Consider the following 26405-nt stretch of genomic DNA (forward strand, 5'->3'; position numbering starts at 1 on the left):
GAAAATAAGACTTCCTGCCATGGAAATAGTAACAGCATGTAATCATTAGCTCAAGTTTAATATCCTGTTTTTCTTCACTGTATAGGAAGGCAGTACATGTTAAACTATGTGGCCTTCTGCATGTCTGGCCCTCGCATACACTTTGAGTGAGCTTATTATTAGCCTCAACCAAACCAGTGACGTGTCTGAGAGGCACGTGATGTCTAACTGACTCAATAAGTAAGCCAAAAACACCATCAGACCAATGAAAAGGCTTTGACAGGACTGAAGTCACCCCTGTCCAAAGTTCTTGTCCATCTTGTGTTTTCTTTGGTTGGTGTCCTGGTTGTCTTTTGTTCCACTGTGCTCTTTTGTATGCATGTGGTTATGAGGCCAACCATGCACCTGCTTTAACTTTGAGTCTAAAAGTTTTTGCAGTGAGGGATATTAGTTTTGTGAGACAGGTGCATCAAAGACAATGTTGCAGCTGACCTTTAGGACTACTCTTTTGCTCCTTCTGTTGGCGATCCGGTGTGTTGCACAGGAACAAACCCAAACTAAAGGCTGTGTTTGTGGATACCCCGGAATACCAGGGGACCCTGGGCACAATGGCTCACCTGGTAGAGATGGGCGAGATGGAATCAGAGGTGAAAAAGGTGATCAAGGTAAGTTTAGACGTGAAAATATCTCCTTTAGAACTTCACTATGTGCGCATTTTCCTACATGTTTAAGCCTCAACGTCACAATTTGTAATAATAATATTATTTATCAATTTTCCATGAAAAGGTGCAGCGGGTCCTATTGGACCAGCAGGCAATAATGGCTACAAGGGAGACAAAGGGGAACTTGGTATGTACATTCAGATTAAATTGGGGGTCAATAACCTATTACAACATTTATTTATTTGCACATGCTTTAAAGTAGTTTATTGACCTTTATTTGGCTTTCTGGAATATGTAGATACTGCATAGTAAACTCTATATACGCTTCTACACAGTATAGAAGGACAGAAGGGATTACTGTCTGCTTGTCATTTACAGGTGCAGTTGGCCCAGCAGGGCTCAAAGGAAAAAGGGGAGATAATGGAGAAAGGGGGCCTCCTGGGAAAATGGGGCCCCAAGGAGTCCAAGGGCCGATAGGCCTGAAAGGAAATAAGGGAGAACTTGGGCTGCCTGGACCCCAAGGGCCTAAAGGTGATTTGGGGATTCCTGGACCAGAGGGGCAAAAGGGGGAAACTGGCCTTCGAGGTGACAGAGGCATTCAGGGACCTTTGGGACCACCTGGTAGGCCAGGCCCAAAGGGGGAAATTGGCGTTCCAGGACACAAAGGCAACATTGGTTATCGTGGGGACAGGGGCACTCGAGGAGAGAAGGGTGATAGGGGCGAGAAGGGAGATGCACTTGTTATCTCGAAAAGCGCCTTCTGTGTGGGACTGACAGCACTAACTAAACTCCCAGCAGCCAATGCACCAATACGGTTTGACAGGATTATTTACAACCAGCAGAATCACTATGAGCCACAAACAGGAAGATTCACATGCTCTGTAGCAGGAGCTTACTATTTCACCTACCACATCACTGTGTTCTCCAGAAACGTGAAGGTAGTTCTAATGAAGAACGGGGCGAAGATCATCCACACCACTGATAACTACCAGAGCAGTGAGGACCAGGCAGCGGGTGGCGCTGTGCTGCACCTGGAGATTGGTGATAAGGTGTGGCTGCAGGTGGCTGGAGGAGAGCTGTACAATGGGCTCTTTGCTGATGAAGATGATGACACTACCTTCTCTGGGTTTTTAATCTTTTCAGCTTGATTACTTTATAATTTCTGGTATCAGAAAAAAAAATTGATTTTGAAAAATTAGGGAGAGATTACACTGCTGTTTACTCAAGGACTATACTGAAGTACAAATTTCAGGTACCTGTACTTTACTTGAGTGTTTCCCTTTTATGCTACTTCTTCTACACTATATTTCAGAGGGAAACAGCAGATGTTTTACACCACTACATTTTCTTTAACTGCACATAAAGTAATAAAGATTTTACATGCAAAACATGACAGGCATATGAGTACAATTCATCGTCATAGATTAAGTAAGTAGAAAATATAAAACATAAAACATAAAACAGCTCTATCTTAACAAACCACAGGAATAAAATGCATTTTATACATGAAGACATCAGTGCAATTTTACATGGGCAATTTTGCCGCCTTATTTTTTGTTTTTTTGATACTTTAAGTGGATTTTGCTGATAATACTTCCAGGCTTTTACTTATGTAGAATTTTGAATACAGGACTTTTACTTGTATTGGAGTTTAACTTAGGTAAAGATGATTTTTCTCCTCACCACTGTTTTTATGTGTAGACTACATGGTTACTCAGTCACATGTTATTGTATCAAAATGTCAGTATCAGCCTGTAAATGAAATATATATTCAAAGGTGACCTCTGCTTTCTATTTTTACCTCTGCTTTCGTCCCACTTGATTGTTGTCTTACAATAAAGAGCAACTATTTCTAAGTCACCCTTTCTTCCTCTGGTATTTGGGGACAGGCATGCACAAAAAAAATACCCGAGATATTACTTGTCTTGGCTTGACACACCGAGATGACACGCGGAAGACGTGAAACACCAACTGGAAGGCCGAGTCTTTTTTTGTCTTCGGTGATCCGCAGGAAGTGGGGAGCAGCATTGTCTTACCTTTTTTATTTTTTTTTCCTCAATGAAGCGCGTTCCGCGGTGGGCGTGGCCTCATGGTCACGGACTAATCTACTGAATCAGGATTGGCTGTCAGCGGAATGGTCACGCTGCGGTCAACCAGTAACCTCGATCGTAACCTCTCGAAGCCCCGCCCCATGCAAACACTGCAACAAGTGCATTAATGATGCTTGGCAGCTCAATCCTCCAAGAAAGACCTCTTCTAACTGGAGTCAGCAGCGAAATTATAAGCTTTTCTTGAGAAACCTCGGAAGATATAGCATGATTCAGGATTTCTTTTCTCCACTGCCTTGACCACCAACTGGTTTTGCCGGTCGGCGGAGTCGAAATCTAAAACTACAGGGCTTGCGCAATTTAGAAGTTTATCACTGAGCCCGTGAGCTAGCTCAAGTAGCTAGCCCAGTGTGTTAAAGAAATCAGCCAGCCATTTGTCTCAATATGTTGCGGGGTAACTAGTTAGCAGAAGCAGCGCACTGGTGCTTTTTGTACCCGACATGTTTTTGCGAGGGGACAACGAATGCGAGGCAGCAAGCCGTTGGACCTCAGATAAACCCAGGCGACTTTACTATGGCTAAACAACAAAAACAGCTGCTTTGTTGATGTGAGAAAAAAAGGTCAGGAGGACAACATCAGCGACTATGAGCAGGGTGAGCAAACGTTTTGTTGTTTTCTATTAACTCCGCAGTGGCAGGTGATTTTAATTCATAGCTAATATAAGTGATAAAACAATTCATTTACATTATTTATATTATTGGTTGATCACATTACAGTTGTGATGTTCCCGCTTGTGTTCTTGGTTAAAATGGGACCAGAGGGGGTTATTGTAGTGCATTACAGCCCTGGTTGTTATAGTGATGTGGGAGATGCCAGGCTGTGCAGGGAGTTGGTGAAGGAGGGGTTGGGGGCCAGCAACTACAAAGAGCTTAATGGCCAAAGAAAGTTAATTAATGCAGAAATAAATAAGCACTTTGGCCCCGAGTTCTTTATGAGCTTAGAAAACTACTCAGTATAATCCCTTTTCAGAGCTCCTTGTTTTCAGAAACTATTTCATTGTACTCAGGTACTGACATAGCTGCAATTCTTCTGCAGTCACTAGTGCTATCTACTCCTAATTAAAGCAATTAAATAGAACCTGTTGGCATCTCTCCCCAGACAGACTTGTGCTAGAGGTAAAATCTGCTGTCTAGATCATTCGGTGTTAAACAGGTCAGAGTCCTCTGCTTTATACTGCCCCCAAATCCATTTTTACAACAGGACTAAGCACTATACTACAATATCATTTTACACTAGGGTACTTTACCTTTCACACACAGGTGTAATTCTTTCTCATGAGACAAAATAAAACATCCAGTGCATTGTTTGTTTAGTTTTTGAATTTAATCTGCTTTAGTTCAATTCCTTGTGGACTTTTGTTCATAGAACAAGCAAAATGTTCTTTATAACATCAATCAGCCATTTTCAGTGCTGTGACTGAATTAAGTAAAAATGCATCATTTGCACCAGGGAAACAGTGTGCTCATTATTATTATTATCATAAAACTTCTTTTAGATCTGAAGTATAATCTCTTTGCAAGCTCACAAACCAACGGGAAACTGTTACAGATTGTCACTGATTCCTATATCATACTGATTGATTTGAGCTCTTGAGAAGCTTTCTGTTTTCATTGTTTTTGAATGTTGATGGAGTAGCCTATTGGTTATTGTTGTACTCCATTCAGGTTACACTGTTGACAGCGAGGCTCTAGTGTTTTGTCCTCTGTAAGCTTTGTAGACTGTGTGGGGTTAGATTTCTGGTTATCTTTCACTATGACAGTTCAGAGCAGATCAGGTGAGTGAGGTGCTGTGTGTGTGAGAGTGGTGACACTCCCTGGCTCGGCCTGCGCCTTTACTTCCCACGCTTTATAGAAAGGGGCGTGGCATCTCCCCTTCTCTTTCCTTCTGCCAAACCAAGAAATGAGGAACTAGGTCATGACCAAATATGAGACTTGAACCAGAAGACTAAACCAGAGCCTATATGCTTACCTGATCCAGACACTGTGCAAACCGGTGCCATAAAGAATAATAGATAGTGGATTGTAAGTGAGATTTTAATTTGACCCTAGGCGGTGCATTTAGAAACTTTTATCTCTTAATTTTCATCCTGAAATCATAGAGTACACCAAAGCCAAGGTGCCCCCTGCAGTCAGGTCCTGGTGGGCTGTTTACAAGCTTTTGGTGTCACTCTCAGTCAGCGCTGAATAGTCTAGTTGTCTCCCTGATTAGGCTATCATGTGTAGATGAAACCAGTCCTGAACACAGACTGGTAAAGCTCCGCTAATCAGATTATTAGTGGGAAGGAATAGGAACAGGCTATACACATAACATACACACTCCCACTCCCACACACACACTGTTCCCTCGCACAGAAGATTTCCTTCGGAGTCTACTTGCTGACACTTTTAATCTTAGCGTGAAAAAAGGCTGTGAGGCTACCTGGCAAGCATCAACGCTAAATAGATTTTAATTTGGATTCAAATATTTAAGTCAGAATATTGCGGAGTGTTGCTTAATCTTGCCATACAATGACATTCACGTCCATTCATTCACTTGAAAGACAAAATACAGTGAACTTTATCTCTAGTGCTTAACATATGTTCAGCTCCGTTTCACAGAACCTGAGTTGTGCACACTGTTTACAGAAACGCTCATCAGCCAATCTGTACTTTAAAATACTATGTGGTGCTGTTTTAGGACATCCTGGAGATACGTCCTCCTCACAGCTCCTATCCATCGAGACAAATAGACAACCAGTAAAGTGACAGCTTACAAAGGAATGGCAGTGTTGCTCCAGGGTGATTGAGTGTGTCTCGGAGTTAAGCCAGAGAATGAGAAATGACAGAAAATCTTACTTTCTCGTGATACTCCCTGTCTGGTGGTCTTTCAATTTAATGCTCAGTTCATTTTGACCTAATGACTTTTATCCTGGCCTCAGGCAGGACATACCTCTGCAGAGGTGAACTATGGGCAGGAGGTCACTTATCACTTTGTATTTAGGTCTTCTTATATAACCACCTGTGTTCTAGCCAAACAGGAAGGGAGTCAATGATTTTAAATGCTTCCTCCCTGTTCAACTCTGTGCATGCATGCGTGTGAGCGCACATGCACACTAAGCGCACGCGGACATGGGTCGTGCACTATGTGAAAGGATGCGCCAACTATTTGAGTGTGTTTTCGGAGTGCATGCTTTTAGCCCTTGTATACATGTTTATGTATCCTGGTGCGTGTTCATCCTTGTCTCTGGGAGTCTAATCTTGAGGCTGGCTCCAGCTGGCTGCCGTGTGTGTGTGTGTGTGTGGGGGGGGGACTCCTGCCTGAGCTCTTAATTAACTCTGCACCAGGGCCCCAGTGTGCCGCTCCCATCCACTGCTTAGCAGGGGCAAGACGGAGAGCAGCAGTGATCCTGGTACGCAGTAAGGCAGAGCAAAGAAGATACAGGACAGTTTCACATACTAAACGTGATCTGGATAGGGCGTGATATTAATACATACGTAAGTAATATTTGTCTGGCTGTTACAATATGCATAGCTGTAGACATGGACTTAGATGCTTTTTTTATAATATCATATTTTAGTTTATTTTTTGTCATTTCAGAAACCTTAGAGGAAAGAAACTGATGCCAAAGTTTGTAGAAATGTATTGTACATTGCATAGTATGTATTTTGTACAGTATGAAAATACAGTGCAACATACCCTTTTTTTTTATCTATAAGGGGAAAAACTGCTTTTCATAATTAAAGAAACTGCAGTTGTTTTGTAAAATAAATTGCTAACAGAGAGGTCAATGCAACAGTGAAACAAGTGTGTGTACTAAAGCTAAGATTGCCACTGAGATTGATGCTTTAAGTCTATATTGAAAATACAATAAGGTTCATAAAACCATCACGGATTTTAAAGGGCATTGTTAAAGTCTCAGAAACTAACATTCTGTACAGTTATTGAAATATAAAGCATCTTGCACATACGCTGTTGATGTTTAAAGAAAGTGTTGTCTTATAGTGAAATGGTGACCACCTGTGTTAGCCTGGCTCTGATGCACAGCACTGCCAAGTATTAGTAGACGCCAAATGGCCTGTGACAGTTGGCGCCAAGTGTGGGTAGAAAGCATAAAGGTGTTTTGAAGGATAGCACAGTTGATCGAACGGCTGATGGCATGACACGAGTATTCAAAGCAAAAACAAGCCACGTAAGCTGTAGAAATTCTTTCCTTATCTCCTGTCTTTCCGCTTGGAAAATAGATGGAATTATCGATTCTTTCTATTTTCCAGTTGTTACTCAACGCGATTCCTCTGTGAGGAGGAGAAAGTACAAGAAGACAATTCAGCATCGTTTTGAAAGCAGCACATTGTTCGCGAGGGGTGTTTACTGTCTGTCAGCAGTGGTGCTTGGCAGCGGTGGCTCTGTGTTTACATAAGTGCTCAGTGTGATGGAGCGAGCTGGTTGAAGTGACAGCAGATTCCTCAGAGTTTGACTGAGGGAGCCCATCTGCTGCTGAACATGCATGAGGACGGGAGGTATGGGAGCATTCCAGGATCCCTGCAACTCCCTGTGTGTGCATACAGTAATAACTGGAGACAAGGCTGCCTTCAAACCTTTAAAGAATGTCTTCAGTCTGCGTTGAAAAATCGATGCTGACAAAATCACAGTCGCAATTTTTAATAAAATACAAAAACAATATTTGGGATGTTGGTCAGACATTTAAAACCATCAGTGATGATGTGAATGTGGAATCACTATTTATAGCATTATAAGCAGCATATACATGCATTAGCATAGACTACATTATAGTGCATTATAAGCATTTTATTATGTTTTCATATTATCCTATGTTCAAAAAAACAAAAACAAGCATTTTACTGTATTACATTATCCTAATAACCAAAATGTGAGATGACATCTGGTCTCACACCATGATTTTTAATATCATAACCATCATCCTGGTTTGTATGACAGAGGCAGAATGATTGGTTCATGTTCAGTGAACTATTCTGAAGACTCTAGAAAACAGACTATTAGCTAAACTACTGGTATTCTCACTTTTCCTGATTCAGAGACATTATGAAGGAAAACCAACACATAGATGCTGAAAATGTTGCTTTGCAGACGATATTTTTTAGGTCTAGAAAAGTGGATACATTACAGAGAGGACAACGAACATAGAAATATTTGAAAAATGTCAACATTGGATGATACATTTCATAGTTTTCAATATACTACATAGTCATTATCATCAATAGACTGTATTCTCCATAATCTTTTCATTCAAGTTATCATAGTTAGAATTTAGTTATCTTATTGTAGTTATATAATCTTTGTTAGTCAGTTGCTAGCCATAAAGGGACTATGGTGTATTATTATGTGGCCTTTTGAACATCAGCCAAAACTGTTGGACCTAGTCATAAAAGACTTTTGAAACAGACAATAGACCTTGTTCACAGAAGACATTTTGACATATCACAGATGTACAAATGATCAGATAAATAATGGCTGAATACCATTTAGTTGCTTCAGTTTCATGGTCCCGGAGCTGTGCATGCTGGCTCACTGTCACGCTGTCATGGTTTAGTGCAACGCTTGAATAATACAGAGCCATCATTATTGTTCGTTATAACACCTGTGTTTTTTTTCCACCGTGACAAGTCAAAATGTCTGCTGTGAAAACCGCCTATCGGTAGCAAATCTATACAGGCTACTACTACAACTAAAGGTCTCTGTGTGTTACCATGAAGGGTTGAAGTGTGGAACTGATTTGATGACCACACCGCCCTCCCCCTCCACATCACCTCATCATCAACGTAATCTGGAGAAAACTGGGCAATTTATTGCATTAATCACAATGGATTAGCAAATTTCATTGCTTAGTCACGCTCACAAGGCCCCCACTTCAAAGGCTCAGCTGCATTAGCCACTGCCCTGAGACACACACACACACACACACACACACACACACACACACACACACACACACACACACACACACAAAGCTGAACTTAGCACAACACCACCCCAACTTGGGCCTCAGCTCTCCTTGGATTTTGAAATATGGCACCAAGGACAAATGCACTCATTTTCTGTTTATCTGTGTCTCGCTCTTTCTTCCCCCCAAGTCCTCCTCTCTTACCGGACTAACACAGAGGACACTGTACTGTAAACACACAATAGTTAATTCTCATGCTGCCATCCCCTTAAGCATACTGCATGTACTTTCATGCTGATTATTTTTCATGACCTTCTTTGAAAAAGGTGCTGCAGTATTACTGCAACATTGTTTTACTTAGTTCAGTTTTGAGAATACACGTCTCCATCTAAGTTTTCCGACTAACACATTTAATTTTTTCATAGCAAACTTGGAAAGGGACCATTAATTCTTCTTTAATGCAACATGCAGAGGTCACTAAATAAATCTCTTTTTGGTTTTGCAGGCAGAACAAAAGGACAGAGGCTTGTCCACAAGCGAAGACTCTCTCCTGTGTTTCCACAACTCCAAAGCTGAGCCGTTGATCCGAGGCCGACCCCTCAGTGATATATACCCATTTCAGAGTCAGTGTGACAGAAGTGCAGTCCCTTATCTGCTGTCTGGGTGTGGCGCCCAAGTACAGCCAATGACTGCAGGTCCTCTCACTGATGAGAACAAACTGAACGGCATTAACTCCTCCGCTTGGTCCAACCCTGTTATAGGTCAACCTGAAGGAAAGCCTTACTCCTCAAGAATTATGAGGCTTTTTTCTAACTCGAGGAAGGGCCATGTCCCTGCTCATAGTCCAACCACTGACAGCCCCACCTCAGTCCACAGCAAAGACGGCAACAGTGGCCCCCAGTCCTGGTCGGGACTTTCAGGACTGGGTGTTGTGGACTCCTTCAAAAAGCTCCGCTCCTCCGTGCTGCAGGGAATTCAGAGTAAAGGGGCATCGAACCATGATGGAGAGCATGATCTTTCATCAAATCAGGAAATGGCTAATGGCACAGTTGTGGCAAAAGCTGACCCTGGTTTAGATGATGGAATGAATCATTTAAAGTCAGCAGAAGGATACAGTGTGTGTAATGGAAATTTTACTGGACAAAATTTGGCTTTTAACCGGTGTGGCTCAGATATTGACGACTATGACGATGAGGAAAATGATGAAGGAGACGGTCTCACGCGCAACTCACGATTCTCAAGGAGTATGAGGAGAGCATATGGAGCAGGACGCATTTCTTTACTTGACATGGGGAATGGGAGAGTTGCAGGAAGCAGCACAATGGGAGCTGCAGACAGTCAGAGACCAGGTCAGACATCCGAGGTCGGTGTCCAAGCAGAGAACATGAGCAACACAAATGTGAAGGTGCTGAGCAGAATGAGCAAAAGTGCAGAAAATCTTCATATATTTAAGGCACCATTCAGACGCAGAGCCCCATCTCCAGGTCCCCCTTCACCTCAGGAAGACCCACAGAGTATTACCACGTCAAACAGGACACCAAGCATCCAGAGAACAGCCAGCGCCTCCTCAGTGGACCTTCGAAGCCACGCTGTGAACCGCAGGAAGAGCCCTGTGAAGACCAAGGGCCCGATGCTGAAGCTAGTAGGGAGCATGACTGACCTAACTGTCCGACGCAGGAGAAGTCCCTCCCCCAGCCCTACATCTCCATCTCCCATGTCACCCCTGACTCGTCTCCACGACGACTACTCCCGCCGCGTACCTTGCCTACAGACCGGTGAACGACAGCGCCGGCCTTCGCCCGTCAGAGCCCGGGTCATGTCCGTCGAACACACACCGCTGGTTCATCATCAGCCTGAATACGACGGCGGCCCACAACAGCACCAGGTCCTTATCAGTTCGGTTTCCGTGGATCCCCCAGAGACAATAGACACTTCACCTGGTATCTCTGCTCATTATGAGTCGCAGGCCGTAGCCACAACAAGTGGTTATAAACGGATAGCAGCTTGCGATTCATCTCCACTCAGCCAAAAAGAGTCTTCACAACAACAAGAACAGACTGAGGTCAAGTCGCTACCAAGCAAGGTAAGGAAATGAGTTGGCAAACCCTTTGCATAAAGATGACAGGAGGCTGAAAAAATCCTGTTTTCTTGGCACATACAATATATAATTTTTTTTTTTTTTTAATTAGCAGTCAGTATTGCTCCACCTGTTCCTCCCTGAGCATTGGCTCAGGAGATATTCTGATACACCACCAAACAATATTGATGACATCAAGCTAGGTTTTTATCTTTATGCAACTGGCCTGTTCGATTACAGAGCTTTTCACTGCTTACAGATGCACTAGACGCACTGCAGCTAAAACAACCAATAGCACCCTTTATCAAAGCAAATAAAGGCACGTGATTAGAAATCATTAGGATGACAAGAGCTCTTTTTAAGTTTCAGTGAGGAAGGAAGCACTGAAAGACAGAGGAAGGATTTACTCTTTTATCCGCTAGAGCAGTGCAATCATTAATGGATGCCAGTCTTCCAGTCGAATGGCATTGACCCTTGTCTTAGGAAATGAAATGATTTTATGAAGTGATCTTTGAATCTGGCATGATTCTAACCCACTGCGATAAGGTCTCATGTCAACGTGATACTTGTCAGGTCGGTGTTCGTATGCTAAAAAATTGAGCTTGTGGTCCAAAGTCCCCGTTAATGTCAAATAAATAATGACATAGGCATAACGTTGCTTCACCCTGCTTTTCCTGTAAGTTGTGTTTGATATACTGACTTCTGCTGCAGCAGGGTCACATGCTGAAGCCAGCTGTTCTGTGCTACCAGGCACACTGAAGGAGCAGACAGAGTTAATGATTAGGCTTTGTTTATGATTAGCAGCCCTTGCGCAAAAGAGCTCCATAGTCCTGTTGCTGTGGGAGGGTGGGTGGCTGTGAGTAAGTACATCCCCCCGCCTTGCTTCTCTCCCCCCCCCCTCCCCTCTAGCTGCAGCCCAATGGATCAAAGTCCAGCACCATGGACACTGGGCCTGGGACAGCGAGCAGCACCACCAGGCAGTCAGGACTACAAACACAGTGTAATAGTGAATTTTTTTATTTTGGTCAGAGAAGCGAAGGACTTTGCCTTTGAAGATGAACAACAATAGTCAGATTTGTTTACTTTAGAAATCAGTTGGCTTTTATTGGCCTCCAAAAAGCTGAGGGACTTGGCCTTGAGGACTCAGGCCGATCGGTGTTTGTGTGTGTTTCACAATGGTGCTAGTCCACTGTGTGCCTTTCCAGTGTATATGCTGGGGACCAGACCCGGATCGAGAAAACCCAGAGGTGAGGTTTGATATCACTGGCTGACTAGCAGACTTATAACAACAATTTCTAAATGAGTAACCATTTGCCAATATTTGACCGTTGAGCACAAAATACTTGCTGACACACACGCAGTTTGATAACATTTAATTGTGGAATATTTGTGCAATTTCTGTTGCAGTTCTTTGTTTGAATTTGATAAGCATAAGCGGTCGATTGTGTTCAATATGTGGAGCCAATCACTGTGTGAACTTGAAAGCTGTCAAATGCTAATCAGGTTTCTCACGAGAATCCTGTTGAAGTTGAAGTTGAAGTTCTGAAATAGTTTCACACTCATTCTTGTGGTTCTGCCTCGAGATCCAACCAAAGCAGTCGTTCTACTTGGGACTTTTATGACTTGCAGCACTTTTTTTTGCTCTGTTTCTGATTAACAGATGTTCTTTCCAGCAAGACAATATGTTCTGCATCTCTATGCATTGCAGGTCATTGAACAGGGGAGTTTTGAACTTTTTCCTTTGATCCTTAGGTGACATCAGAACAAGAGCGAGAAGAACTTCTCCAAACAGATGAAGTCTCTCCAACAACCAGCAGCATCACACCTCCTATCTCCCCAACATGCCTCTCGGAATCACCCACATCGCCCACATCATCCACAAAGGCAGCCGCGAGTCCCACAGAAACATCCTCCGTCAAGCCCAGGCGAAGGGCCGGGCATCCGAGACCTCGGCCAATTTCTGACTACGGTCAGCTCATTTCCAGGAAGCACTCCATTCCCGAGGAAGTTGCTGAACTGCATGCCGAGGAAAGGACAGAAAACACATCACTGCATAAAGACTGCAGCGATAATGACACCTATGGGGATGGAGAGAGCCCTGAGAAGTTCAGCGTGAATGGGGACGTTCAGTGCAGGAGGTATCGGCCCATCTCAGTGATAGGAGTGGTGGATGTGTTCCCCCCTGATGCTGAGGAGAAAGATGACCGCCTTCCTTCTGTAAGCTGCTACAGTTATAGTTTAGACCCATTGGAAAAATACTGTATTTGAAAAAATGTGAATAGTTTAGTTAATTGTTGCCGTTGGCTGGAGGACTTTACCACGAAAACTTTCCACTAGTCCAGTGTTGAATTCTGCTCAGGCACAATGAAGGAATTCAAATAATTAAATTCCTGGTCATAAGTATGTTGGAACTGTGTTTTCCAATATATTAAAATACTGTAAATCTTTCACAATGTTAACATAGAAAACAGTTGTGTTTCAATAGTTTTTCACCGCAAAATAATAGCTGGAGATCAGATCAGTCTCGACTTATTTTCTCTGATTTTATACCTCAGATCAGTTTGTGTCAAAACTGTGCTGAAAACTTTTTGTAACACTTACAGATATAGAAAGTTAGTAGGAAAGTGCAGGGAAATGCAGTATATCTCCTGATCAACTATCTCTGTAAGCAAAACTAAAATTAAACAAAAGAGTGTGATACTTTTAAAAACAATATTTCCCTGCTTTTTAATGTTTAAACACAATTGTACCAAAACAATACATACGAAATTGTAAATACCTTAAGAAATTAAAAAAGAAAAAGAAAGGAAAAAAGAATGAGCACTATTAAACAGCACCAAAAGACAAGAAGTCATGGTGTTTCTACAGCTCATTCAACCATTAATCACAACATCAGGAAGCTTTTGTTGCAATTCTTCTTAATTTCCTGTCATATCTCTGCTATCTGTAACACAGGCTTAAAATAATCAACAGAGTACTTAGAAATAAACAAGAAGTGCTAAATAATTATTCAAGGTTTTGATCAAGTTTGATCAAGATCATGATCAAGAGGTCGCAGGCTGTTTTTCTGGGACATTGAGTCATCAGGCAGGTGGTGAAAGTCAGAGAAACTGAGCTCTTTCTAAATCCCAGCATGTTTCCGTTTGTCCTCTCTGCAGCCCTTGTCCCGGCCGCCCATCCCCTCCCATCAGGTGCCCCCCTACAGAGCAGTGTCTGCCAGGTTTCGCCCCTCAGCCCTCTCCCAGAGCACCCCCATCGGACTGGATCGCGTTGGACGACGAAGGCTCCACAGAGTGCTCAGTGGTGAGATCTGGGTTTGCTGTTATGTGACGAGGGAGCACAAATTTTTAGTCTGTGGGAAAACTGGAGTCTGGGAATGTCAAGACGTGTGTTGGAGGAAAATATTGGTAGAGAGCCAAGTGTGGGTGTGCTTGCATCTGTGGCTTGTTCTGTGGATTATTTAAATCTTGTCTTGAGTTTTCAGCTCCACATGTTTGTTTAACCTCTTTATATATGTTGCAGATGGTGTGTCTGACTGTTCGGCGACACTTGATGACAGCGTCAGCGAGGAGGAGGAGGGCAGCTTCGATGAGCTCGCTGATGTCACGCCCTACCTCCAGCCAGGGGTGGAGATCTCTGTGCTCAACGAGGTGAGGCTGAGGAGGGGTAACTCGCTTGTCACGTTGCGACACACGAAAACATCTTCTCCGAGACTGCGTATTGAATTCATGATGCAACGTCTATCTTTTTTTTTATGCGTGCCTCGTGAAAAGCCATGTGAAAATGTTTTTTCTGTGTGTGGTTTCAAGATGTTTGGCCACAGTTCAGCACAACAGACAACCTCTGCAGTGTCCACAAGTCTAGACATAATCTTACATGTTAGACATGGGCTTAGCCTGCATGTAATTGTATCTCTATCTTATCTGTGTGTGTGTGTGTGTGTGTGTGTGTGTGTGCTACATCCAGGATAAGCTCGGGCCACACGGTGTATGCTGAGGCTCTCTGGGACCATGTGACCATGGAGGAGCAGGAGCTGGCCTTCAAGGCCGGAGATGTTATCCGTGTCCTGGATGCCTCACACAAGGACTGGTGGTGGGGCAGGGGGGCTGACAGGGAGGCCTGGTTCCCCTCCTGCTTTGTGAGGGTAAGTGGACCACCTAAACAGCGTGTCTGATGCATGTTTGCTCTCCAGCAGCACAGAAAAGACTCGCAAACTGGCTTAGCTCCAAACAAACCTCACCAGCCCTCTTAAGAGTGTTTGTGTGGAAGGGTTCAAGCCTCAGATGTTCAGCTGGTTTCTGCGGTGACCAGAGCTGAGTGACAGCTGAGTCTTAATTAGGCAGGCTGCAGTAACCATGATGAGGTTATTTGATTGGCAGACGGGCGTCTGCTGTGTAATTGCTTGTAGCTGAATCAATGTTGCCGAACAGCAACTAGTTAAACTTACACATGCTGTTACCATAGTAATGTGCAGTAGAGTCTTTTGTAGTTTAAGTAGTTATAGGTCTCCCTTTTTGTAATTCTGTTCATTTTGACTTAAATTAATTAAATCACCAAAAACCATCAATGATCAAATATGTAGCATTTGTGTGATAATGTGGAGACTGGAAAAAAAAAAAAAATCCAGCTAAATCTGTTTGAAAACTAATCCTGACTTGAAGTTGACTTTTAGCAGACAAACTTATTTCTGTTTTCTTGATTTGACTGTTGCTCAGGAGGTCCCATTGTGTTTGTGGTGGATGTGTTTCAGGTGCGAGTGAACCAGGAAGACTCGAGTGCAGAGAGTGTGGAGAGTGTAGCGGACCAGGAGGATCCGACTCCCAGGGACACGCACAGCGCTCAGCACAAGGAGCAGATGAGAACCAATGTGGTTCAGGAAATCATGAATACCGAACGCATCTACATCAAGCACCTCAAAGACATCTGTGAGGTATGAGCCTCAACATTTAACTCTTGGGCTGCTGCTTCTGTCACAGAAAACGTATATAAAGGCATCTTATGCTAAGATGAAACTCCGCCGTCCAGCACTTCCTGTTTTTTGTTTTCACAACTTGTGTCAGTGTAACGTATATATTTTGGGTGTCTTTTCAGGGTTACATCCGCCAGTGCCGTAAACACCCGCAAATGTTTACTGAGCTGCAGCTGAAGACCATCTTCAGCAACATAGAGGACATCTACAAATTCCACAGGCAGTTTCTGAAAGACCTGGAGAAGAAGTACAACAAAGACCAACCGCATCTCAGTGAAATAGGCTCCTGTTTTCTCTTGCAGGTAACAACCACATGCAAAATCTTCCACAAATCACTGTGTAACTCATGTATTTACATGATTCAGCAGCTCTAAATTTTATTTTATTTTTTATTTATTTATTTTTACCCCTAGGGGGAGGGCTTCTCTATCTACTCAGAGTACTGTAACACCCATCCAGCGGCCTGTGCTGAGCTGCAGCGCCTCATGAAGTTGGGCCGATATAAACATTTCTTTGAGGCCTGCCGTCTCCTCCAGCAGATGATCGACATCTCCATTGCTGGTTTCTTGCTCACGCCCGTGCAGAAGATCTGTAAATACCCCCTGCAGCTGGGAGAACTGCTCAAGTACACCCCTAAGGACCACAGGTACTCCTCAGGAAGTGAAATCCATCACTTCACTACTTACTTTAAATCACTATTTGCTTTAATGCACCAGAGATAGTAAAAAAATTATTTCCAATTACCCCACGCTAACATGTATAAAATAATATACACCATATAGGTCATAAGCCATCTACAGTGTTAACATTGTTAATTGCTGTGGGATGCAACGATGTCTGTTGCTATGCATACATTCAACTCACTGCATTATATTTAGAACCATTTCATGTTAAATAAAGATCTCATGGCGGTTTTATTGCAGCAGGTTTATTATTACTTTTCTATGCTTACAATGGAAGCAGCCTGTTACTCTAAATGGAAGTGTCTCTTCTATCAATTTTATGTCTTTGCTGGGCCCTATGCTCACTTTCCTGTTGCTGATTTATTGCAGTGACTACGGCGGAGTGAGCAAAGCATATGAGGCTATGAAGAACGTGGCCAGTCTGATAAATGAGAGGAAAAGACGGCTAGAGAGTGTTGACGCCATCGCTCACTGGCAGGTTGCCATTCTGCACTGGGAGGTGATGATGACTACTGAATATAAATCCAGTTTTTATTCTGCTTATGAAACACAGTGAGTCTGTATGTTTTGCCAGTCGTATGCTTTATATCGTATAAATTGTTGTTGTAGGGACCTGATGTGCTGGAGCGCAGTTCAGAGCTGATCCACTCTGGCGAGCTGACTCGAATCGTCCGACAAGGCAAAATGCAGCAGCGCAGCTTCTTCCTATTTGACCACCAGTTGGTCTTCTGCAAAAAAGACGTCCTGCGCAGGGATCTGCTCCACTACCGGGGACGGCTGGATATGGACCAGACCGAGGTGGTGGACGTGCCCGATGGGCGGGACCCAGACCTGGGCCTGACCCTGAGGAACGCTCTGCGCTTGCGCCACGCCTCCACTCTGGAGTTAGTGTGTGTGCTGTGCTGCAGGAAGGCCCAGGACAAGCAGAGGTGGTTAGAGGCTTTTGCCAAAGAGAGACACAGAGTCAAGGAAGACCAAGAGATGGGTGAGTCGAGCCGGATTCCTTTCGCTCATGATACAAAACGGCTACTGTGGGTAGATGTCAAGTAAAAGGTGAAGAGGGTAAAAAGATTTTTGAAGAAGGGGGTGGTTGGAAATATTTTGACCTGAAGGTGTGTTTGTGTGTGTTTCTTGGCAGGAATGGAGATCAGTGAAGAGCAAAGAAAACAGGCTATTGTTAATGCCAGAAGAGGCAAACAGGGAAAGATCAAACGTAAGGAAAATATTTCTCTTAATTCTGTTAAAGTCACTCTTTATTTAATTTATTTTCTATTTAATTTACTCCTTGATCGTAATTCTGACTTTTCGTTTTGCCTGTTCACCTTTTAGCCATTGGTTACTCGGGTTCTGTCCCACCTCACCACCAAAACCTTCACCCACTTCACCAGCGTCACATCACCATTCCAACCCGTGTGCCTCAGCAGCAGGTCTTTTCACTGGCCGAGCCCCCAAAAAGAAAGCCTTATCACCTGTTGTACAGCATCACTCGCAACGCCTTTTTCAGGAAATGAGGCTTTGCTCCCTCATCCTTTTATTTTTTCCTCTGTGCATGATCCGAGCATGCCCAAACCGTCCGGAGGACTCAAAGAACACTTTATTTTTCTTCCTGTATTTTTCCTGTCTGTGAATGTACTATCAAGTTTTGTTTTTGTGCCTGATGTGTCTTTCTTTGTGTCTGTTTTTGTTGCTTGTTGAAGTCCAGTGCCTTCACTTCGTATGGGGCGTGACTAAAGTGTTAAAATACTGACTCTGTCCATTTTGTTGGTATGTTAAAGATGCTGCTCACTTAAGCTCATGAAACCCCACCCCCTTTGTGTTATTAATTCCAGCTGAAAGATTTTTTTGATTTTAATTATGACAACGATGTTTATTCTGCTTTTACATTGACAAACACAGTTTTCGGTTATTTCACAAAGGCTGGACCCTTTTTTTTTTCTTTTTTTTTTGCTGCGATTCCGTCACTTCTGAGCACCAAACAGCCAGAGGATAAACGAACTGACACCGTCATCTACCCTGTTAACAGTGTAAATAAAACTCTTGTACAAACATACAAAATGAGAATGTTTTCACTTTAAAATAGTTGTTTGCTTATGCAACTAGCCACTAGCAAGTATGTTTTCTGCCTGTTGAATATTAGCTCATGTGAATTTGATAAAAGTCAGCGATAGAAGTTAATGAATGAAACATTAGCCATAGAACTGGAGGAGGTACTTTGCCATCAGCGAGCTGCTTGTTTCTCCACCGCTCGCCTGTGCTGAAGGATCTGGTTTCACACACCTGTCAGCTGTGCGTCCGATCGGTGTGCTGTGTGGCTCTGCGCTTGTTTGTGTGTCTGCTGCTGTTTTTTCCTGAGGCAGTTTTCATCCTGAAGGAAAAAGAGACAATGGACCTGAAAAACCGGACATCGGGAATTAGATGATAGAGGCTTGATGGGGATGCCTGTGTCATGGGCACAGAGCGTGAGGAGAACGGGCAGCCGAGAGGAGGTGATGATGCATCTCAACAGGACGCTGCTAGTGTAAGTAAGATATGACCTTGACTTAATGTTGTTTTCCTTCTAGTTAGGTGACTAGAATTGTACAATCTTGACTCTAACTTGCATTTTGAGCAGTTAAAGGCTGTTTGTCTTGATTAAACCCTGAAGAATTCAGTGTAGAAAACAAGTTTCTTCACACATCACATTTCTTAAATCACATCTCTTGTCATGCTGCTTGATTAAATATGTGTAAAATGTTATTATTTTTCTCCTTTGGGAATCTAAACCCTGCTAACTTTTGATGGATTAAGTCCCACCTGCACAGTATGGGATGACACTGAATGAATAATATATGTGCATTGGGTAACTCAATGAGTGTTACATCTGATAGAGTTGGTATTGCTTTCAGGCATGCCCCTTCACAAGCTAAAGTGACCCGTAATGGAGCATCATTACCAGTAGACACATGCTTACATCACTGTTGGCCGATCAACACCAAAATGTGAGAGTTTGATTTAACTTTATGAACAGCGATGGTCTTCCAGTGCATGATGTGGCATGAAAACACTCACTCACCCAAGTCTCTTGGCATTTGGGATGGATTAGCGTAACGCTCGGCCTATCGTGATGTAAACTAGCTGACCTGGATGAGGCGCAGTGATGAGTAAAGACTGGTAGCAGCAGGGTTATGCCTTCTTGTTGTGTCTCCAGTAGTGTAAATCTACTCATGGTCTCCCAGCTCTGAATTGTGAGTGCTCTAATATGCTTGGTGAGGGATCTGCAATGTCAAGAAACACTTCCCTTTCATATTAGTTAAGCATCATTAACCACATCCTTATTAGAGTCAGGACATATTGAAGTGACTGCTTGAAAGGTCAAGTCATATTTACCGCTACGACAATGACACTTTGCATTAGAGTGTGAATGCCCCCCCCTCTCCCCCCCTCTCCCCTCCCCTCCCTTCCCCGGGTGTAGATCGCAGATGTGTCTGTGGAGGTTGCCACAGTGGACCACACTCTGCAGAAGCTGCGCAGGAAGTACAGGAAGACTAGACGGAAGCCCAAGGGACTGGAGAAGCTGTGGGCTCGTCTGTTGAACGTCCCACACCTTGCTATCATCATCGCAGCGGTGGTGTTTGTGGTGGTGGTTATCATATGGTCACTGCTGTGGGTCTTCATATGTAAGTGAACTACTTTACTCCCACAAACATGAATGAACCAGTATCTTTCCAATTACAATACTTATACTTCTACACTATTATGTGTTGTAGTACTTTTTTGTAACGAGTTCTTCTAATTTGATGAACCTAAGCTTATTATTAAAACTACACTACTTTGAAACTGCGCTGCATGATGAGAAAGTTTGACTTTACTTCCTTAGTTCGCCGTGAAAGCAACAGTGGAGCGTATTTTGCTGGGATGTTCCGTGTTGCCAACGTGGAGTTTATCCCCGAGTATCGCCAGGCTGAGTCCCATGAGTTCGTATCCATGGCAAACAAAATACAACATGTGGTATGTGTATCAGCGTAACCCTGTTATTTACATGACGGTTAGTGTTTAGCTATGGGAGTCTTAGTGTTAATTGCTGGTGTCTCGTAGGTGAGCAATGTGTACAAGATGTCCTCAGTGGCCAGACTCTACAAGCAAGCTGTCATTTCAGACCTCAGGTACAGTGGGACTGTTAGTCATCACCGTCACGAAGCAGAAAGAGGCCCAGCCGATATTTAAGATTTAGTTTGTTGCTCTTGACTCCAGTTTTAAGCATCGCCACTTATTTACAACCGAGCAACACGCCCTGCTTTTAAAGGTTTAATGTAAACTTGTGTCTCCCCCCCCATCCATCCAGTAACAACCATAAGGGCGGTGTGCTGGTACATTTCTGGATGGTGTTTGTAGTCCCCCGTCTAAAGAGCCCAGCAGTGTGTGAGGAGTGTGTAGGTGCCATTTTCAGAGACTCTGTCCACACAAGCCTGAAGAACAGGTCCTCTGTAGGATATCTACTGGGGCTTCCAGTCGATATAGACTCCATCCTCATCAATGGTGCGTCTCCATTTCTCTGCATGCATTCTGATTGTTTTTTTTTTTTAATCAATGTGGAGACTGATTGTCGTGTCCTCCTGCAGCTGTTCAGCGCTCAGATTACACGTCAAATGCAGCAGGTAAGCAAAAACACCTGATTTAGATGAATAAAAGTTCTGCTGTGCGTCTTGTCTACGTTGTATTTCCATGAGCTTTTCTTTGTCTCCCCTGCCAGGCTCGCAGTGTGTAGATAAGATGTATGCCAACCTTCCTGGGGCGAGGGTCCCTCTAAACGTCTTCTCATCGTGGGGTGGTGTGAGTTGCCATGTAAAGCTCACCGCTGCCCCCGGCTCTCTCATCCGTCTGACCGTCACCTCGTTCCTCATCGAGCCCAGCGACTGCGTGCATGATGCCCTGACTGTGTACGACGCTCTGCTGCCCATGAGAGGGCGCATTCTGCACAGGTGAGTGCGGGGCTCCCGCTGGCTTGTTTGTCCCTCCAACAATTACAGCTGCAAGAAGGGCAACAGGCTGCTTGCCATATTTCACTGTAGGTTCTGTGAAACATAAACTTTACACATACTGAAGTGCGTCTCTGTGCTGCAGGCTGTGTGAGAGAGTGTCCACCTCCTTCTCCCTTGTCTCTACGTCCAATGTCATGTTGCTGTCCTTCAGAATGACTAATGGCAACAAGACCTTCAGAGGACACTTTGAGGCCATCGCTGAGGACAGTACGACACATTTACCTTATAATTTATATGCCAGTGGTTCCCAAACTTTTTTTTTAACCCATGTCCATTTATAATGAAGCAATATCTAGGTGTGATTCTTTGTCACAGATTTAATATGTCTATGAGTTGTGGGCAGTTGGATCAAAGAGATTATTCCCTTCTTAAATGTTTTAGAATTAGATTTTTTTTTTTTAAAGCTCCGGAGGGATAAAATGATTTATAGGAATGAGGTGAAAAGTCAGAAAAAAAATCATTTTTTGTTTCATTTATCATCTTCTGACCCCCTTAGACTTATCTCGCAGCTTCTTCTTAGTGTCCACCTGATTGGGAACCACTGTTATATGTAACAGTGCTGTGTGACATATAGTATTGACTGGGGGGTGTAAGTATAATCCTTAAGTCTGCTTCTGTCTCTCAGTGTGTATGTCTCAAATTGAGACACAGTTAGACGTGACTGGTCACATCTACAGCCCCTTCCACCCCAGCCTTCTGCCCCCTCAGTGCTCCTGCACCTGGAGGTTTGAGGTAGAGCACACACGCACACACACACACGCTGATATTCTAAATGGTGACTTAAATATCTTTTATTGATTATGTTTTGTGTTTGTATTTTATTCTAGACCTCTAATAGTGCTTTAGGAGTTGCTCTGCAGTTTCAGAACTATGTACTGAAACCAAAGGACATGAAGGGCTGTGACCACGGCTGGTGGAAGGTTAATGAAATCATGTATGTGTGTACAGCTACATGCATATAGGTTTCAAAATTTACACTGAACTATTTCATGTTATTTCAAACATTTTTACAAATAACAATAGATAATGTCTCCCTAAGCTAAAAAAAAAAAAATCATCTGAACAAATGGAGTAATTAAGTTGTTTTTACATTGTATTCATTTGTGTATGTACTTATTCATCCCACAACAACATCCTGTGATGGTTGCGTGATGGTTGCTTTCCCCTCCCAGTTTCTGTGGCAGTTACGTGGGACACCGCACGGTGTTTCGGATCGCTGATCACAGCCCAGAGGTGGAGTTTCGCTGCAGCTCACGTAACTCTGCTCAGCCGTTTCAGGCGTCCTATACCAGCTACAATATCAGCCAACGTAAGCACTGCAGGACCAGAGCATGACTCACTATGCTATGCAGCGTAGGAAATGACTGATCACAGGTGTTTCATTGTGTGGATGTGAGTTAATGACTTTGTTTTTCTAGCAGTTGAAAGATACTTTCTTTACAGACACAAACTGAGCAGTGTCATTCTCTGTGCAGTCTACTCGTGCAGTTTGAAACAGTATCACCATAGAGGCCTCTAGTGGCGCCGGTCCGTCGGTTAATAGAGTAGAAATGAAGCAGGAAAAAGTCTTATATTTATGCATATTCATAATGTTTTAATTTAAAGGATTTAGTTAAATTTCTCTTCTTGTGTTTTTGCAGCCTGTCCGGAGAACAACTTCCTGTGCTCCACAGGACTGTGTGTGGAGAAGAGCCGACGCTGTGACGGCCTGGATGACTGCCAGGATGAGAGTGACGAGGTCTTCTGCTGTATGTAGTCCCACAAGTGACATTATTGTGGTTGCTTATACATTTTGATTACTTTTGTCTGTGTCCCTGCTTTTTTTTTATTTTTTTTTTTTTTAAATGACACTGTGAGGTGCTGGCAACGCATTACAATGTAGTAAAAGTCTGTCATTAGTTTTACTTGAGCGATCAGTCATGTGTTGCAATACTGCATATCTTGGCAGCGAGGCCTACAATGAACTGTGGTGGCAACAGTCCTCTGCATCCTCTGTTTGTGTGCAACGGAGAGACAGACTGCACTGATGGAGCAGACGAGATCAACTGCACTCAGGGTGTGGATTTTTACAGTTTGTTCCAAATGGTAATGTGTGTGTGTGTGTGTGTGTGTGTGTGTGTTTTCACCCTTTCACCCTTTAACTGCTACTAAGAGCAACACGTTCTCCGTTTTTGTCAGAAACAACCTGTTCTGCAATCAGGTACCAGTGCAGCAGTGGCTCTTGCATCCTGAAGAAGAACGCTAAATGCGATGGTGTTCATGACTGTCAGGACCACAGTGATGAGGCAGACTGTGGTGAGTGTTCTGCATCACCTGCTCCGTGTGTATGTCTTGAAGTTACTGTGGAAAAAATTACATTACATTACATTTTGAAGAAATTCACCTCCACCGTTCCCCCTGTTGTAAAACTTGCGACGTTTATAAGAGTCTGCTGTAACCGCTGTATATACTGTAGCGTGTTGCAAAACCTGTTCCCTTTTCTTAATAGACTAAAGTTCAAACTCAAATTTCTGCTCGAACATCCTTAATGTTTTAAAAAATTACTTGACTTAAACTAAACCATGATCACGCACATTTGGTAATTCCCACCTGCGATATCTGCTCTTAATCATGCATTTGGCACATAGTGATTATGCTGCCACTGCACTGCCAGAGCCCTCATGTGGATCCATGAGAAAGTTGTTGTTATTTTATAATCCACTGGGCAGTGAGCTCCAAACCTGCTGACCTGCAGCACTGAGGTGACCCTGCTGTAATAGCCCTCTCTCTGTTTGCTGTTATTTTATCATGATGTGGAGTCAAGGTGATGGGAACAAGCCTGTCTTTGATCACTCACTGAAACTGGGCACACATGCACGCATATGTGTGTGTGTGTGTGTGTGTGTGTGCACACGAAAGGGCAAACATCAAAGCTCTACTTTTTAATAAGGTGGCAGCGGGACCCGTCTGTCGTGGTGATGACTCGGCGTAGTGTAGGTGTACAAACACACTCATTCTGGATACTCACACTGTGAATATATAAAACCCTAATAGGTCTGTAAACTACACTTAATAATAGTAGTAACATGTATTGTTTATATCTCTCACTGAGGTACACTTTGTCTTGAGATGCATTATGATGATATATATAATATACTGCACATCCAGCAAAACCAGCAGGGAAATTTTGTACATGCACACACACACAAGCTGTATACACTTTTACATTCAAACCAAAAAACATATAACCAGTATAACCACAAAATCCATCACTATGTGCTCCTAAGCCTGTGGTCGTCCCTCCCTGGTGAAGAAGGTGGTTTCATCCACGGGCCCTGAACGCATCGTGGGTGGAGATAACTCTGTGGAAGGGGAGTGGCCGTGGCAGGTCAGCCTCCACTTCTCTGGTAACCTGTACTGTGGTGCCTCTGTCCTCTCCTCTAATTGGCTCATCTCAGCAGCACACTGCTTCAGCAAGCAAAGGTCAGTGACCCTCACTGCTGATCAACAACATTCGGTGTTAGTTAGATACTCACTGTAATGACTAATGTATGTAAGAGCCACAGATTTATTATACCGGTCAGCGGTGGTGTCCCAAAGCGTTCCCAAAAGATGAATGACATAATCACTTTTAGGTGTATAGTGCAGATTTATATCTGATAATTTAATAATAGAATAGTGATAAAGTTATAACTTCTAGAATAAGGAAAATATAATTAGTTATTATATTATTACTCATTAAAGTTTGTACCTCACATGTATTTAATATAATAATCCGTAGTAATGGTGTCTTTCATCATCTGCTGATTGGTCTTTATCACATTCCAACCCATTGGTAGTTTAATGACAAGTTATTGCTTGAGGGACTGCAGATGAAAATGAGCTTTTGCTATATCTGGTGCAGTGAATGTTTTGTGCACAGTCGCTGTTAAAAAAACAATAATACAACAACAATAGTTACAAGTCTTCACCATATTGATTCTGTGAACTAACCAGCTGCTTACTGAACACATTAACCTGTCTTTCATCAAGTTTTTTTAGATCGGTATAATTTACAAAATGTCCCACTTCAGTGTCTTTGACCTTTGACCTCTGACTCTGCAGGCTGTCTGACCCCCGTTACTGGAGCGCTCATCTCGGCATGCTGACGCAGGGCAGTGCCAAACACGTGGCGGAGATCCAGCGGATTGTGGTGCACGAGTATTATAACGCGTACACGTTTGACTACGACATCGCCCTGCTGCAGCTCAAGAAGCCCTGGCCTTCTTCCCTCGGCCCTCTGGTCCAGCCTGTGTGCCTGCCACCCACCTCCCACACCGTCACCGACAGCCACCGCTGCTGGGTCACCGGGTGGGGATACCGCTCCGAAGAGGGTGAGCAGTGAACAGAACTTGTTGTAGGCTGACATAGACCTCTCTTGACACCTGTACTTTTTATGAGCTTCCATCAGCTGCAGATTCATGTCCATGTCTTACCCCCCCCCCCCCCCTGCAGACAAGGTGCTGCCCACAGTCCTTCAGAAAGCAGAGGTTTCCATACTGAGTCAGACCGAGTGTAAGAGGAGCTACGGCCCTGTCTCACCGCGCATGCTGTGTGCCGGTGTCCCCTCTGGAGAGAGGGACGCCTGTAGGGTGAGCTCCCATCTGACTCAGTCACCTGTATTTTCATTCATACTAGTGTGTGAAACATTAAGAAGCACAAGAATTAATTAAAGAGGTATTCTTTCTTCATTAACTGTACCATTTGTATTTCAGGGGGATTCGGGGGGGCCTCTGTCCTGTCAGGCACCAGGTGGGGGTCGCTGGTTCCTGATTGGCATCGTCAGCTGGGGGGCGGGATGTGGCAGACCAAACCTGCCTGGTGTCTACACCAGGGTCAACAAGTTCACCTCCTGGATCTACAGCCATATCAGCTGACACGACGCAGCTCATCCTCCACTGGCAGCAGGTGTTCTGAAATATTCTGTCGCTCACACCAAATAAATAAAAGCATCTTCAGACAGAGAGGACTGTGTGTGTTTTTTGTCTTCAC

At 43.6% G+C, this 26405-nt stretch overlaps 3 protein-coding genes across 3 annotated transcripts; all 3 read left to right on the forward strand.

Moving 5' to 3' along the window:
- The first annotated feature begins 265 nt into the window (after positions 1 to 265).
- LOC111220927 (complement C1q and tumor necrosis factor-related protein 9A-like) lies at positions 266 to 2501 on the forward strand. Its single transcript, XM_022744224.1, has 3 exons — positions 266 to 644; positions 766 to 828; positions 1020 to 2501. The coding sequence occupies exons 1-3, from the start codon at positions 458 to 460 to the stop codon at positions 1787 to 1789; spliced, it is 1020 nt and encodes a 339-aa protein (XP_022599945.1). The 5' UTR covers positions 266 to 457; the 3' UTR covers positions 1790 to 2501.
- Positions 2502 to 2919: 418 nt separating this feature from the next.
- Positions 2920 to 18427, forward strand: LOC111220926. The gene is made up of 13 exons (XM_022744223.1): positions 2920 to 3342; positions 9154 to 10731; positions 12478 to 12942; positions 13884 to 14028; positions 14248 to 14375; positions 14690 to 14869; positions 15476 to 15655; positions 15817 to 15996; positions 16108 to 16340; positions 16747 to 16876; positions 16987 to 17362; positions 17516 to 17590; positions 17707 to 18427. Exons 1-13 carry the CDS (start codon positions 3334 to 3336, stop codon positions 17886 to 17888), a joined length of 3861 nt encoding a protein of 1286 aa, XP_022599944.1. The 5' UTR covers positions 2920 to 3333; the 3' UTR covers positions 17889 to 18427.
- A 1829-nt stretch (positions 18428 to 20256) lies between these two features.
- tmprss7 (transmembrane protease, serine 7) lies at positions 20257 to 26365 on the forward strand. Its single transcript, XM_022744336.1, has 16 exons — positions 20257 to 20364; positions 20452 to 20519; positions 20699 to 20892; positions 20976 to 21011; positions 21107 to 21335; positions 21478 to 21602; positions 22021 to 22127; positions 22223 to 22329; positions 22568 to 22704; positions 23036 to 23143; positions 23344 to 23451; positions 23574 to 23690; positions 24662 to 24857; positions 25479 to 25747; positions 25869 to 26005; positions 26129 to 26365. The coding sequence occupies exons 1-16, from the start codon at positions 20272 to 20274 to the stop codon at positions 26288 to 26290; spliced, it is 2193 nt and encodes a 730-aa protein (XP_022600057.1). The 5' UTR covers positions 20257 to 20271; the 3' UTR covers positions 26291 to 26365.
- The last annotated feature ends 40 nt before the right edge of the window (positions 26366 to 26405 follow it).

Source organism: Seriola dumerili, unplaced genomic scaffold (genome assembly GCF_002260705.1).
Source record: "Seriola dumerili isolate Sdu_G_001 unplaced genomic scaffold, Sdu_1.0 BDQW01000079.1, whole genome shotgun sequence".
NCBI classification, from domain to species: domain Eukaryota; kingdom Metazoa; phylum Chordata; class Actinopteri; order Carangiformes; family Carangidae; genus Seriola; species Seriola dumerili.

Coding starts and splice junctions, on each gene's coding strand:
- LOC111220927 (XM_022744224.1), top strand. CDS start 458: ATGTTGCAGCTGACCTTTAGGACTACTCTTTTGCTCCTTCTGTTGGCG. Junction 645..765: donor AGGTGAAAAAGGTGATCAAG/GTAAGTTTAGAC, acceptor TTCCATGAAAAG/GTGCAGCGGGTCCTATTGGA. Junction 829..1,019: donor GGGAGACAAAGGGGAACTTG/GTATGTACATTC, acceptor TGTCATTTACAG/GTGCAGTTGGCCCAGCAGGG.
- LOC111220926 (XM_022744223.1), top strand. Junction 12,943..13,883: donor AAGATGACCGCCTTCCTTCT/GTAAGCTGCTAC, acceptor TCCTCTCTGCAG/CCCTTGTCCCGGCCGCCCAT. Junction 14,029..14,247: donor GCTCCACAGAGTGCTCAGTG/GTGAGATCTGGG, acceptor TATATGTTGCAG/ATGGTGTGTCTGACTGTTCG.
- tmprss7 (XM_022744336.1), top strand. CDS start 20,272: ATGTTCCGTGTTGCCAACGTGGAGTTTATCCCCGAGTATCGCCAGGCT. Junction 20,520..20,698: donor GCTGTCATTTCAGACCTCAG/GTACAGTGGGAC, acceptor CCATCCATCCAG/TAACAACCATAAGGGCGGTG. Junction 22,330..22,567: donor TGGAAGGTTAATGAAATCAT/GTATGTGTGTAC, acceptor TTCCCCTCCCAG/TTTCTGTGGCAGTTACGTGG.